The sequence below is a fragment of the Aquila chrysaetos genome, chromosome 7 (assembly GCF_900496995.4).
Source record: "Aquila chrysaetos chrysaetos chromosome 7, bAquChr1.4, whole genome shotgun sequence".
Classification (NCBI taxonomy): domain Eukaryota; kingdom Metazoa; phylum Chordata; class Aves; order Accipitriformes; family Accipitridae; genus Aquila; species Aquila chrysaetos.
This window is the reverse complement of record NC_044010.1, coordinates 32,657,876-32,671,755: the sequence shown is the minus strand read 5'-3', so window position 1 is coordinate 32,671,755 and position 13,880 is coordinate 32,657,876. Positions and strand designations below refer to the sequence as shown.

The 13,880-nt window shown below is 37.6% G+C and overlaps 1 protein-coding gene across 4 annotated transcripts in view; it reads right to left on the bottom strand.

Moving 5' to 3' along the window:
* SIM2 (SIM bHLH transcription factor 2) overlaps positions 1-13,880 on the bottom strand; it is a 63,407-nt gene that overhangs the window by 33,447 nt on the left and 16,080 nt on the right. For all 4 annotated transcript variants that reach the window (XM_030020217.1, XM_030020218.1, XM_030020221.2 and 1 more), the window contains one exon: positions 9,879-9,987. In XM_030020217.1, coding sequence (XP_029876077.1) covers positions 9,879-9,987 — 109 coding nt within the window. The remainder of the gene's footprint in view (positions 1-9,878; positions 9,988-13,880) is intronic.

The window sequence follows — 13,880 nt, the reverse complement described above, 5'->3', positions numbered from 1 at the left end:
CCTGGAATTCCAATTTCCCATTTTTCCCTAACTGGGTGATTGGTAATAGCTGGAAATGAAAACTGATGCAAGTAAAATACTGATTTTGATCAACATGATTATATACTTCGAGCAGATTTATCTACCTTTCCTGCTGCTCTTCTTTGGAAGGGTGTATCTGAGGTTACTGAGATCCTGACTTTTTCAATATGCTTGCTAGCAGATATTTTAATAAAATTGAGGTATCATTTATAATGAGTTTTATAGGGGGAGGCACTGCAAGTCAGAGTCCATATCCACATCCAAAATGTCCATTTCAAATGCATCACTATTTATTTTTTAGCCAAACTCCAGGTTTCCCTGATCAGATTCAGAAAAGTTTTTCTATTCTACTAATATATTACTATATTGCCTGGTCATCTTACAGAGGCTCCCACCCTGAAGCACTGCTACAATGTAGTTGGGTAGGTTCAGTAAAAGCTAGAAATGAGGCAGAGAGTAAATGGCTTCATTCAAATCCCAGCCTAAACTTATCCATATGTTAATATCCTCACAGAGCTGAAACACAGCAACCTGTGAATGAGAACATAGAAAAACATTGCTGTCCATGGACATACAGAAGATGCATTTCTTTCTCACAGCACTGAGTATCATTTCTACAAAGTATGCCTTCTCTGTTAATCTCTTCTCTTTTCGTAGCTTAGTATACCATGCAATACAGTTTGACTGCAAACACTAGTCAAGAATAAAATAGCCTGTTTATATTTTACAGATTTGTATTTTCTTACTCTCATAAACAGAATAAATGTCATGGTAAAGAAAATGAGTCTTGCTATTTTGGATAAAGAATTTGTGCATTTGTTCACTTATATTGCACATGGCTGCCAAACAGGATTCTCCAAGCATTTCTGTGAAATTATGTTTAGCTTTATGGAAGCCAGAATTGTCCATCCCTGGGGGTGCAACTATGAAATCCATCTTTGCTTTCCACTCCATCTTTCATCTCCTTTGAAAGAAAACAGTCACAAAATTCTGTGGTTTGCGTGCTGCTTGCAGAGTGGACTGAGAAAAAAGATCATCATAGTTTTTTCCACAGCTTCACCTCTCAGACCTTTATTTTCTCTAAGGTAAAAGCTACTATTTTATATCTCTTTCCCAAAGCTCCCAAGTCTTGATATTAGCAAAATATGGCATTGTTTTGTTGTAGAACCACTTTGTAAATTAATATACATCAGCATGCAAACTGCACACTGCTGCATCATGCGCTGTTTTAAGAATGTATGTCTCATCTGTCACTACAAAAGATAGGAAGCAGCATTAAAACCAGGAGCTCTTAACACAGCTAATGACTCATGTTCCTTCTACATGGCAGCTTGGATGCAATGTAAAATTTCAGCTGTAGTGTAGGAGATGAAAACTATTCTCAAAGGGCACATTTAGACCAAAGCACTGTGCAAGTGGTCACCTGCTTCTACCTTCCCTCCCATCCAACTTGTGCAGAGACACACGCCTGCCTCAAGCTAGTGCATTCCTCTGGAGACAAGGCATGCATGTGTGATACGCTGCACTCCATGTCCCTGCTGGACTGTTTTACAGGGTGGAAACACAGATACCACAAGTTCATGTCTGGATAACACTTTGCTGCCCATCCCCCAAGCACTCTGCATATTTTTGCCCTTTCAGTTGGTTATTTTCATCTTACATCCTCTATACTATAAAGTTGCACATGTTCTACTCTTATTCTTGTGTAATCTGCAAAGCATCTGGGTCCCACACAGCACATTGCTGACTAAAAGAGCATGCAAGTATCTTGGCTAGTCTCTTGTGCACATAACAAGGCTATAGCTTTTGTGAGACACAGCAAAGAGAATGCCACAACTTCTATCCTTTAATTCTGAATGAAGGTGACACCAACTTCTAGAACAAAAAAGAGGTGAAAGCACTGTAGGGTGCATATAAAAGAGATGCTTGCATAATAGCACACAGAGTTTTAAGGTAGTCATTGAAGCTGGGAATCCAGGATTGACCAACGGGACCAGTGTGAGAAGGGGCTTGCAAATGCCTTTGGTGGACTTTCCTCATGACAAGTTCAGAAGTGGGCCTGGAGATGAATTAGTGGAAAATGAGGAGTCAGACCTGTATGCCTGGTGCATACTGACCACCTTTATTATTGCTATGCCAGAAAGAACAGTGCAAAAGTGAGGTTGTGACTAAAACTATTCTGCAAAATTAAATACTGCAAGCAAAGGGATTTATGAAAATAGCATTTCCCTGTCTTTCTCTGATACATGTGGTCAAAACTGATTCCAAGTAAGAGAGAAGAAAAAAACCAGTTAGACATACTTTCCCTTCTCCCTATTACACTGCAGCCTCATATATACACATGCAGGTTACAGGCTTAAGTATTTGAGAATACTCATCTTTTTAGCAAATGAGTGGCACCAGTTGAATGATAAAATATAAATGCCTTACATGGCAAAATTGCAAATTATATGTATAGAGAGACCAAGTTCCTATGCACATACTAAGTTGAAAACTGAAGTTTGTGGGCTGACTTGGTTTGCCCTGATAATGCTCTTGCTGTGGTAGAGAAGCAGTCAGTTCTGTTGTTAGCCTCTGTCGTAGAGTTCCAAGCTTGCACAAGCTGCCCAAATTTCCTCCCCATTTGCACAGTTTGTTCTGTGTCCTGACTGTATTCAGAATCCTATCAGTGCTGCAGAGAGTAAATTGTCTCCATTGTCATCCCTGTCATCCAAACTCAGCTGTTTGCTAGCATTTGCCCAAATTTTCCTTTGCTCCTGTAAGTGATGCTTCCAAACTTTTCTTAGAGAAGAAACTCAACAGGGCACTAGGCAGAGAGGAGACAAATAGCTTTCGCAGTCTGAGACACTCTACTCTCTTTGGTATACTTTACTGTTAAATACCAATGAAGATTTTTTAATGGGGTGACAGCAGTCTGCCCTGTTTTCCACTTTAGTACATCCAAAATAATAATATTTTCTAGGTTTCTCAAGTTTAAAATAACACTAACAAACAGTGGTAACAGGATCATCATGTTAAACCATTATCATTCAATAACAGTTCTTCTATAAAATGTGTTTTAATTAATTAAAGCAAAAATTTCTATCAACATTTGTCTTTTGCATATGTACTACTAGCAAAATTTCTGTAAAACTTAGTGTAAAAAGATCTTTCCAGATGTAAAATTCTCTATTCCCTTCTTTTAATATCAAACAAAATGTATGTACGGAAGATGTTCTTCCTTGAGAGGAAAAGTATGCACTGGCATTTACTTCTTAGCTGACTGAAACGGTGCCCTCTAAAGCATCAACTAGAGTGGAGAAAGCCTGACACAATGTATTCCACATTCCTTGTGTAACTTAAATTAGGCTTATAACTAATCATATAAGAATTATCCAGTTATTAGCAGACAACTGGAATGTCTACAATAACTACAGTATTCCTTTTTCCCTTTGTCTGCTCTGGGGAATGTTAATAAGCTGCTTTTTGTATACCATGCCTTGGTGTGCAAGTCAGCAAAAGTTGGGAAGCTATAGACGTTTTAAAGGATTAAAATCTCAGAAAAAGCATATGAAACCAATAAAAGACACACAATGTCTGACTCCAAAAACACACATGGAAGAGCAGCACACAATGCTGAATCCCTCTCAGCATTGCTTAATTGCTTGTCTCAGTTAACCTGCAGTGCAAATATCTCTTATTTTGCTTGCTTGCTTGCATATATTCAGCTGCAATGATGACAGATGGACTGACTAGTCATACCCAGCTTGCACTACCCTGATATTTCATGCAAAAATTTCCTTTTTTATTCTTATAGATATGGTTCAGGAGGTACAACATCTCCCAAAGAACTCCAGATGGTTTAGTAAGTGTTACTATTGTGCTACAAGCCTACCCCTCTATGCTGCTAACTGTTAAAGAAAACTTTCTGCAAAAATGGTTGGTGCAGACACACTTTTGACAGCAACATCGTTTGAGGGCTTAAGGTCCCAACATTGTAGTATGTGCATCCCAGCTTGTGTCAGTATGTTGTTTCCTCTAAAGAGCATGCTAGGGGGGGAGCGGGGTGTAGTCAATAATCCTTGTGCAATCCTCAATATTCAGTCCCTGAAAGCCAGCCACTATTTCAGACACATTCAAAATGCTTATCACCTCTGGACAAGGAACTTTGTAACAGTCACTTCACAAACCTCTGTCAGCATTGTACCCCCCACCATGCTAGTACCAAAATGCTTAGCTGCTGAGCTGTAGCAGCTTAGACTTACTAGCCTGACATACATTTAGGTTTATGCTATATGTAAGGTGAGGAAAGGGGCAAACTCCTCACATGGCTCCATGAAGTTCTGGAGCTATTGTTGGCTAGGCAGAACTTTGCATGGCACCACAACCTGCTAGGTCTCCTGCACTAAGCAAGGGAGATATGCAGCATGCACTGAGTCTTGACATAGTCAGTCATAAACATAACCTTGCAGCCTTCCAAGATTCAGAAACCACTGTTACCTCATCATCCCCACATTTTGGAGCCCAACTGCCCTGCTGGATGACTACCTTCTGCCCCAGCAGGAGAATCTCATCCACTGAACCCAGTTTGTTAGTTCCACAAGTTGAAGCAACAGAAAAGAAAAGCTTTCAGAGCTGTGAATGCTTAAGGAAAGACAGCATGTATCAAAACAACTTCTCTACATCCTAAGAAATCAGTTTCTCAGCCCTGCACCATGAAACAACTGCCACTTTCCTGTTAGTGAAGTGTTGCATATCTTAGGATCGAGACCCAGGAATCTTGATATCAGTCTATGCAACACATACAGGTGGTATAGGGAATGCAAAACCGAGGTTTAAGGCTTCACAGGTACAAAACTAAGCCAGAACACACTAAAATGCTGCAGACCAGAAATACATTAAGCAATGTTTGAAAAGGCGTGAAGGGCCAGTGGAGTCATCTGAGATCTGAACACAGCCAGTACACGTCGTTTGGAAAAGATATCAAATTATTCTCTTTTTTCTTTTTTTTTCTTTTTTTTTTTTCTTTTTCTGCTAACCCATCCCAGTTGAATATAATGGATTCATTTTGCTACAATTGGTGCAAAGTTGGCCTAAAGACTCATGCAAGGTGATTTGCTGAGGCATACCCTACCTTTAATGTGTATGTGAGAGAAATTACTCTTTTTTGCCACCCCAGCTACCCTCAGAAAGAGAGTCCAGCTGTTGGCTTCTTTCACAGCAAGGGATCACTACATATTGCTTTACATTTTCAATTCTGGTCATGCAGGTAAAAAGGCAGCTTAAAGACTTTGTAAGTTAAAGCTGAAATTCTCCAAAGCCTCCACAGATCATGGGGCTTATGGCTTTCATTGAGTCATAGTTTGAAGACTTTAAAGGCCAGAAAGGAGCATTAGATCATAGGTGTAACCTGTACATTGTAGTTCATTAAACTTCAGTCAGTTACTCCTGTGGTGAGCTCAGTAACTTCTGGTTGCCTAAAGCGTATCTTCTATAAAGGCATACAGCCTTGATCTGAAGACATCAAAAGAGGAAGAAACCACTGCTTCCCTCAGTATTTTGTTCCTGTGGTTAATCAAACTCCTAGTTATAAATGTATGCATTATTCTAATTTGAGCTTTTGTGGTTTCAGTTCACAGACATTGGTCCTTGATATGTTTTTTCTTCTAAAACAGTCCTTTAGTTCCCAGTATTTTCCTCCCTTGAAAGTATGCACACACAGTAATCAAGTCACCTCCCAATCTTCTTACTGATAAACAGATGGTGTTGTTTCATCTCTCATTATAAGCCTTTCCAGTCCTTCGATCATTTTTGTGGCTCTTTTCTGTACTTTCTCCAATTTGCCACTTTTTTTTAAAAGTGGACAACAGAATTATACAGAAAAATCCAGTGTCCATTTCACTAGTATTGTATAAAGAACACAATTATTCATCCCTGCTATTCCTATTCACTATTCCTGTGCTTACATGCACAAGGATTTTCCATTGCTCCTTTTTGCCACAGCTTCATCACAGGAGCTCACACTGAGCTGTTTGTCCTTTATGACTTTTAAATGCTTCTCAGAGCTCTGCCTTCCAGTTTCTTGCCCCAAAAGCTTTCCTTACCATAACTTACTGTAGCACCACGTTGGATTTATCTAAAGAGGAATAACACAACAGCTAGTTCACCAACATCCATTTTCTCAAATTTTATTACTTTTAATATTGCTATGAAGTCGCAGCTTCTGGAAGCAAGTGATTATTCAAGAATTTTCACTGTCTTTTAAAAAATAAAGTATCTGCCCTCTATGTTTGAAGATGTGCCTTGTTGTACTTAAAATATTAGGAAGTCCAGGGCAAATTTAAAAAAATTAAAAAGTTATAATTTAAGAAGGCTTATGCCTTTAAAACTAGTATGTAATTTTTTGAGTACCAGGCTAAGTTATCTGAAGAAAAACAATGTGACAGTGAGCATGATATAAGGAAATCCACACTATATCTGATTTTATGCAGTGAGCAATAATTTGCATTTCCTTGGGAAATAAAACTCATGCAAATAAGATTTCTAGAGCTCAACAGCTGTAAGGCTTCTACATTTCTCATGTTGTTTGGTCTTTCAGAAAAGCTTCTATGGAACTGATGAAGCACTGGAAATACAAGAGAAGGTTTGAAGAGAATAATGAAGGACAATGAGGAAGATTAAAAGCAAACAAAGGTATAAATAAAGGGATGGCATCAAAATTTATGAAGACTGTAAAACTGGAAGTCAAAAATAATCTGTGCTCTGGGTTATTTGATACCAGTAACAGAAACCACAAAGTATAGATATGTATGTTCACATTTGTGATTTTATTTCTATCATAACAGACCTTATCCAACTACAACTGCTGAAATAGCAACTGAACTAAAAATATATATGCATATCTGAGAATTAGCTGAAGAACACATCTTGAGCAAGTAAAGTTACATGAGCCAAGAGCTAACTTTGTGTTATAAACGTCTATGTCTGCAGTGCAATATTGATTTTATTCCTGAGTAATACCACAGATTAGAGAGATCTATAACATAATAAAGTTATAAAAGGAAAGTTTTTATTTGACCCAGTGACCTGATGATTCGAACATGTTTTAAAAGATTAAAAGAGATAAAATCAAACTGAAATGACAAAAAAATGGTCTTTAAAAAGTCTATTTTCCTTTTTATTGGAAAATAAAGCCACTTTTACTCAACTTCCCTCAGTCCTAAGTTATTTGTAGAACTCCATGTTTTATTTAAATATTCAAAATACCTACTAAGATACAGATAGAAGTTGCTTCATTCTTGTCATTTATTAACTAGGTTTCAGAGCTTCACTGAAGGAAAACAGGAAACCTATTTTGATTTCTGTAGGCCAGGTGGTTTCAGGTTATACCTCAAGATATATATGTATAAAATGTATACACTGCAGAAAAGGGAACTACTGGCACAGGGAAGACAAATATAAATAAATATCTGGTCACTCTGTTAATTTTAAAAAGATTTAGCTATGTATTCTGGATATTTTAATGTACCCACTCCATGCATTATTTGGGGAAGAGACACACAGAAGTAAGATTTGCATAAAATAATCCCTATACAAACCAGAACACAGCCTAACTCCTTTATTTATGTTCTCCAAGTCTAGGAATCCAAATAAGATGCTGTTGTTTTGAGGTTTTTATCAATTTTCTCTACTACACAAAATAAAACATATGTAAATGGCTCACATTCCAAAGTAAATTTTCCTTTACCTTTGCAGTACTGAGAAACCAGAGCTTGATGCTAATAACAGCATCTATGTAGAATGAAGAAAGCTACAGAGAATGAGGCATATATCTGTGGCTAATTATACCATCAGCAGAATTTCAGACTGAAACAGTTGCAAGTAAACTGAAATCAACAGTTTCAATTGTGTGTAAAGTCTTTTCAAACACAACCAGAACAGAATTACACTTCGCTGTGATGAGAATTTGTTAAGGAAATAAAGAATTTGACCATAAGTAGCTAAAACGAAAGAGACCTGATTGTTTCAGAAAACAAATGCTAACAGGCAAGATAAGCATCCAGAGACATCTACATGTAAGCAAGAAACAGGCAGTACCTAGTTCTGAACAAAAAAACCCCACCCTTCTGGAACTGCAGTACTACTGTGCTGTCTCACTGCTTCTAGTAAACCAGAGTCATGACACTAAACAAAGAATAGGAAAAGCTGGGGGCTTATTTGCATTTGACACAGAAATTAATACCAATCAGTTGTCCATGACTTTAAATTTGTAAAAAATCTCTGACTAACAAATATTGTAACAAAACCAGGAGGCTATTGCCATTGGCCAGACAGTGGGTATAAAAATGTCTTACTACCAACTTGGATACCAGCAGAACTGCATGAAAGGTCATGCATTTATACCAGAGGTATCCCCTCTGCTTATCAGTAAGGTAGGAAAAAGGAAAAAAATGTGGTGTTTTTTTTTTTAAAGTCAACATTTAAAAAAAAATCCCTGGTGGAGGAATGAGCAAACTATGAAATTGTCAAGTAAGAACTAGAATCAGAAGAGTCCAAGAAAAATAAGAGTTTGTTTTTCAAGACACCAAGGGGTACTCAAGACAACCTGTTTAGGGAGGAAGAAGAGAGAAGGAGGCTAAGATAATTCTTCCATTTACACCACTCAGAGAAGTACATATACTTCCAGGCACATTAAACTTCCCTGCATGCAGAGGGTACATGGTTCTGCGCTGATGGAATCACAGCAGTCAGAACTGTGGTGAGATCACCAAGTACAGAAAATGCACAGGCACCAGAACTGTGAAAAAAATGCCTGATCCTAAACAGAATTGTAGTGCAAACCCAAAGCTCCTCATGCTTTTAGGAGCTGTGCCTTAAGAAGGCCAGTAAAAACTAGCAGGATGTGAGCTCCAACTGATTAAGCAATTATGAAATATATGTGAAAGCACATTGTACATGATGGAGCCAGATTATTTCTGATATTTTAAAGTTCAAAGAATTGCCCCTGAGGAAACGAGCTACTGAAGAAGATAGTGCAAAGGTGAGCATTTCTTTGTTAGTTATATAGTAGTTACAACACTGAAGTAACAACTTAACACACAAAGGGTTGTGTTAATATTTATGTGTGGTGGCTGAGCCCAGCCAGGGTGGACAGTCTGATCCAGGCGTTCACATAATCAATAAGAGTTCTGCTGTCTTCCCTGACACTCCATCCAGCTTAGCATCATGCTGTATGGGTACACGTGGATGAATCATCTGCAGCACCTGAACAGGATGTGTGCAGAGGCTTGGTGAATCAGTGATCCAGTATCAAGGCAAGAGGACATTATTTTCCTGGAGAGATCACTTTTTTAATGAGAGTTTCTAAATCTAGGTCATTTACAAAACCCATTCTTGCTCTTCCTACAGTGGAGGGTATTAGGTCTGGCTTTTTGTCCAAGCTTCAAATTTAACAGTTGTTTTTAAAACATTAAAAGTGCCCTTCTATTTCCCAATTGCTTAATGTATTATTCTTTTTTTTTTTTCCCCGCTAAGATCGCATAGCTGCAGCTGTGCACAGCTACACCATTGCAACATTCCTGCAACCTCAGCAGTGATGACAAAATAAAAGAGATTAAATGGCCACTGGGCAAAATCTAAAAACCTGTTTAAAACTGCATGGACTCCATAGCATGAAAAGCATTATTTAATCTAGGGTACCTTACTCCCTTTACTACAACAAACCAAAATCCTGGGTCACAGTTTCAAGTTCATGCTCTTCCTCCATTCATGTACGTAACTTCATATCAGTTAAATTATGAACGTCTCACATTTCAGCCTAGACTTGTTACTTTTTTTTAGTTTTTCACTGGTAGTTTGATCACAGATCACACAAGTACCTTGTAAGAGGTGAGGATGAAGAGGCTGGTGAGCAGTAAGAACAGCTGTCATCTCATCATGATCAGAAGGATGTATGTACTCATAAATGCTATTACCAGTTAGCTCCACCTGTGAAGAGACATGTAACACATGAAGCAGTGCAGCTGGCTATTTTTTTTTCCTATCCCAAAAGTGCTCTGAAGTAACCTGCATACACTGCATCTGGGTAACTACACACCACTTTTAAAACATAAGTTGAATGTATCAAAACCGTGTTCCAAATTATACCCATTAAATTGAATTAATTCCTTCTTCAGCGGTAACTAATATTATAGGGACTTTTGTGGGAATTTCTGGTGATGATGTGGGTACAGAAGAGCTGCTATTAGAGAGAGCTGGCAAATGAAGTGATAAACTAGAGCAGCTGTAGAAATGTTAGTTTGCCACAAAATGGGATAAAATCTCTGTGAACTGTATTAATGTCTCTCAAGAAGACAGATATCCAAAAAAATAATGTTTCTACAGGTTCCCAGAAACTATCACCTGCATTCAGCTGGCAGCTGAGCCTTCAGAGCCAAATCAATAGATTTACACAATTCCTTTGTGTCTTTTCAAAGACAATCCACCACACTCAATCCACAGTAGTGCGAAGGGCTCAGAACAGTAGCCAGTAAATTCAAAATGCAGACTTCCATAGATTTTCATGGACACTGGATTGAGCCTTCCCTGCTTTAAGTAAACATGCACAATAAAGACTAGATCTATCTTAAATATCTGTGTATTCCCTCTTCTCACTTGAACTTTGCTTGCAGAAGAATGTATTTCTATCTTTCCCACTGTTGTACCCATAATAACTGTTGCACAAAAAAATGAATGGTGTGCACCGTATGTCCTTTTTGCTAACTCTATCTGCCACATATAAAACTCACCAACAAAAGTCTCCAGATAGATGCAGTAATTGATTTAAGGAGTGAACCAATACTTTGAGCCTGTGTTTTAAATTAGTGTCAGGCTGCCCAATTGTTCAGTGTGGCCTGATGTGCCTTGGGCCCCCAAGATCAGAGACAGCTGAGAAGTGAAGTAATTTAACCTATTATTCTGAGCCAATCCTACTGATTTGCTAAGATGTGTGAGTTGCCTTTTCTTTGGAATAAATGAAGTTGTCTACCCCACAAAGCAATCTTTTTCCGAAAATGTTTCTCATCGTTCCATTTTCTGCATTATTCATGGAATGTCTCTCCCAAGACTATGCAAACTAACTTTTTTTCTAGCCATCTATTCCCCACTGCCTATTTCCAACAACCCTTCCCTGCAAAAACAAAACCACCAACACTGATCTGATATTCTAAACAGAATAAAATTTCACTGAATAAGGAAAAAAAGAGTGAAAGAAAGAGAAAAAAGGAAAGGAGAGATGGAAAGAGAGAAAAAGAGAGAAAGAAAAGCAGAGAAAGAGGTGGGGAGAGAGAGAAAGAGAGGAATAAAAGAAAGGAAGAGAGGGAGGACAAGGGGGAGAGGGAGAGAAGGGGAAAGGAAAGGAAAGGAAAGGAAAGGAAAGGAAAGGAAAGGAAAGGAAAGGAAAGGAAAGGAAAGGAAAGGAAAGGAAAGGAAAGGAAAGGAAAGGAAAGGAAAGGAAAGGAAAGGAAAGGAGATTATCTACATTGCTTCATTTATATAATTTTCTCTGAAAGTTCTCCTTAAAAAGCACTGGCTGTTCCTTTTTAGGATTGTAACAGGTTGGGGACCTGTTATAGTAACACCCCATATTCAAGCTTTAGTGGTGGGGGAGGAAGGAGAATATACAACCTCACTGTGAGTCATGCTTCTCAATGCTTCTGTTTGTTTTTAATTACATGGGGGAAAACATATCGTGAACATCCATAGCTATCTCTCTAAATACCATAATCACCTACAGACATGTAAAACCAATTTTTAAAAAATTCTAATAATTCTTATGCTGATGAGCATTTCATTGGCCTATAGGCTTAGTAAACCAGAACATGAAAAAAATTATCATTGCAAAAATGCACAGCTGTGGTCAGTGTTCAAACCAAACCGAGTATCACTTATGACCCTGTTCTTACTATTTTATCTTTGGCTAATAGTGATTTTGCTGAAGAGTATATTTTGCCTTCAAAATTAAAACAATTGTATCAGAGAAAACAGCTTCCAAAAAAGAATCATTCATGGGTGGCTATGTGCAAATAATCTCTCCCTTCAATATAAAGACTTTCTTACAAAAACAACACCAACCAACCTGACTAGCAACATCTACTGTAGTAATCCAAAAGATCTTGTTGCATGTCTGCTATTACCGAGTATAATCATAAACACATCAACATGCATCTACTCTCTTACAAAATATAACTCATGGGTATCTCTTGCTTTTCCAAAAGTCACTACCTATTTCAAAAAGACTACTCACAGAAATACACGTTCGTTCACAGGATTCACAGGACTGGACCCAAGGTCACAGTTTTATCCAAACCATAATTTGTACCCAGGAGCTTATATCTAAAATTCAAAACTAAAGTGCTTTGTCAAACTAATGACTAGTTTTTCTCATTATACACATAGGAATATTTTCTACTCTGATGTATGCATTTGCAATCCCAGCAAAATCAGCGGGAGGTGAACATACAACACTGAAACCAAAATTGACTGTAAAAATGCAAGTGGAAACATAAAGCCGTCAGCAAAGAGATGGGGACTATGTAAGAGTCAAATAACCAAAATATGTATACATAATTTTGAAACTGACCACAGTCTCCTGCTACGCATAGTCCATGCATGCTATTTTAAAGCCTACAATGAAACACTGAAAACCTAAAAAAATAAATTATATGGTTGAATTCATAAACCTTCTAAAATCCCATGCCTCAGGATTATTAAACCAGCTTCCTCGATGCAGCTTTTTAATATCTGTAAATACCTGCTTACTACCAAATATCGCTGTTTCCTGCTAAGAGGGGTTTTTTGTGTAACTCAGCTGCACATTTTTTTTCCTGCCAAGAAACAATTCATAATAAACACAGAGGACTAAGTAGATGGATTCTAGAGCAAATAATTACATATTTTGCCTTTCATATACTTATTTGATGAAAGTAAAATAAACTCTTAGAAAAGTTCAGATGTTTGTGGTTAAATATTTCAAGACTTATCAAAAGTCAAAGATAAGCTTGGCTCCCTCATGGATGCAGAAAATAGCTGGAGTAAGCTCCAGACTTTCAAAATTTCAAAAAAATATATCTTTCACCACTGTTTCCTAAGGGGATTTTCCTATCCATTCTGTGCCTTTGGACTCCAAGGGGAAAAAACATTTGGGGAATATGAACCTATTTGTTACCCTTGGAAAAAAAGAGGCAAGGAATTGTCTCTCTCAGCTAGCACAAGTCAGTTCAACACTGATCTGAGGCCAATTGAAAGTAGATGGAGAAGTGGGTCCTAACCATCAGTATTTACAATATTTACTGTTACAGTTGAGACCAAAGGCAGATCAAAATCCAAAGCCACAAATTAAGTGATAGGTCCACAAATGAAGATACAGCCTTTTCAGAAATACTGTTTCTGATTCTCTGATGCTGCAGACAGAAGTGAGTGAAGTAGTGCTGAAAAACAATCCTTAATGTTATTTTTAAATTTTAAAAAAGCTTAACTACACCAGCCAGTGAAGGGTTATTCAGAAGCTCTAATTTCTTTCTGCTGAAGTTAAATTCAAGATCAGCTAGAAGATAAAGGCTACTGTAGTAGGTCTCCAAGAATATCCTGCAAAATATTTTTAAATGGACTTTTTATTTAGTTTAAATATATATTTTTAAACAAATTGCACTTTAACTGGAAATTGATGTGTGGACTAGTTAATTGTCAAATTATTTAATAAAAAGACCTTTCTATGCACACTCTAAAAGATTTTCTACAATCATCATCACTCTGGTCTCAGCTTGTATTGGCTGGAGCTCTATGAGAGCACTTGTTGAAAATATAGTGTGGGATTATGACTTGGTGAGGGAGACTTGCACAAT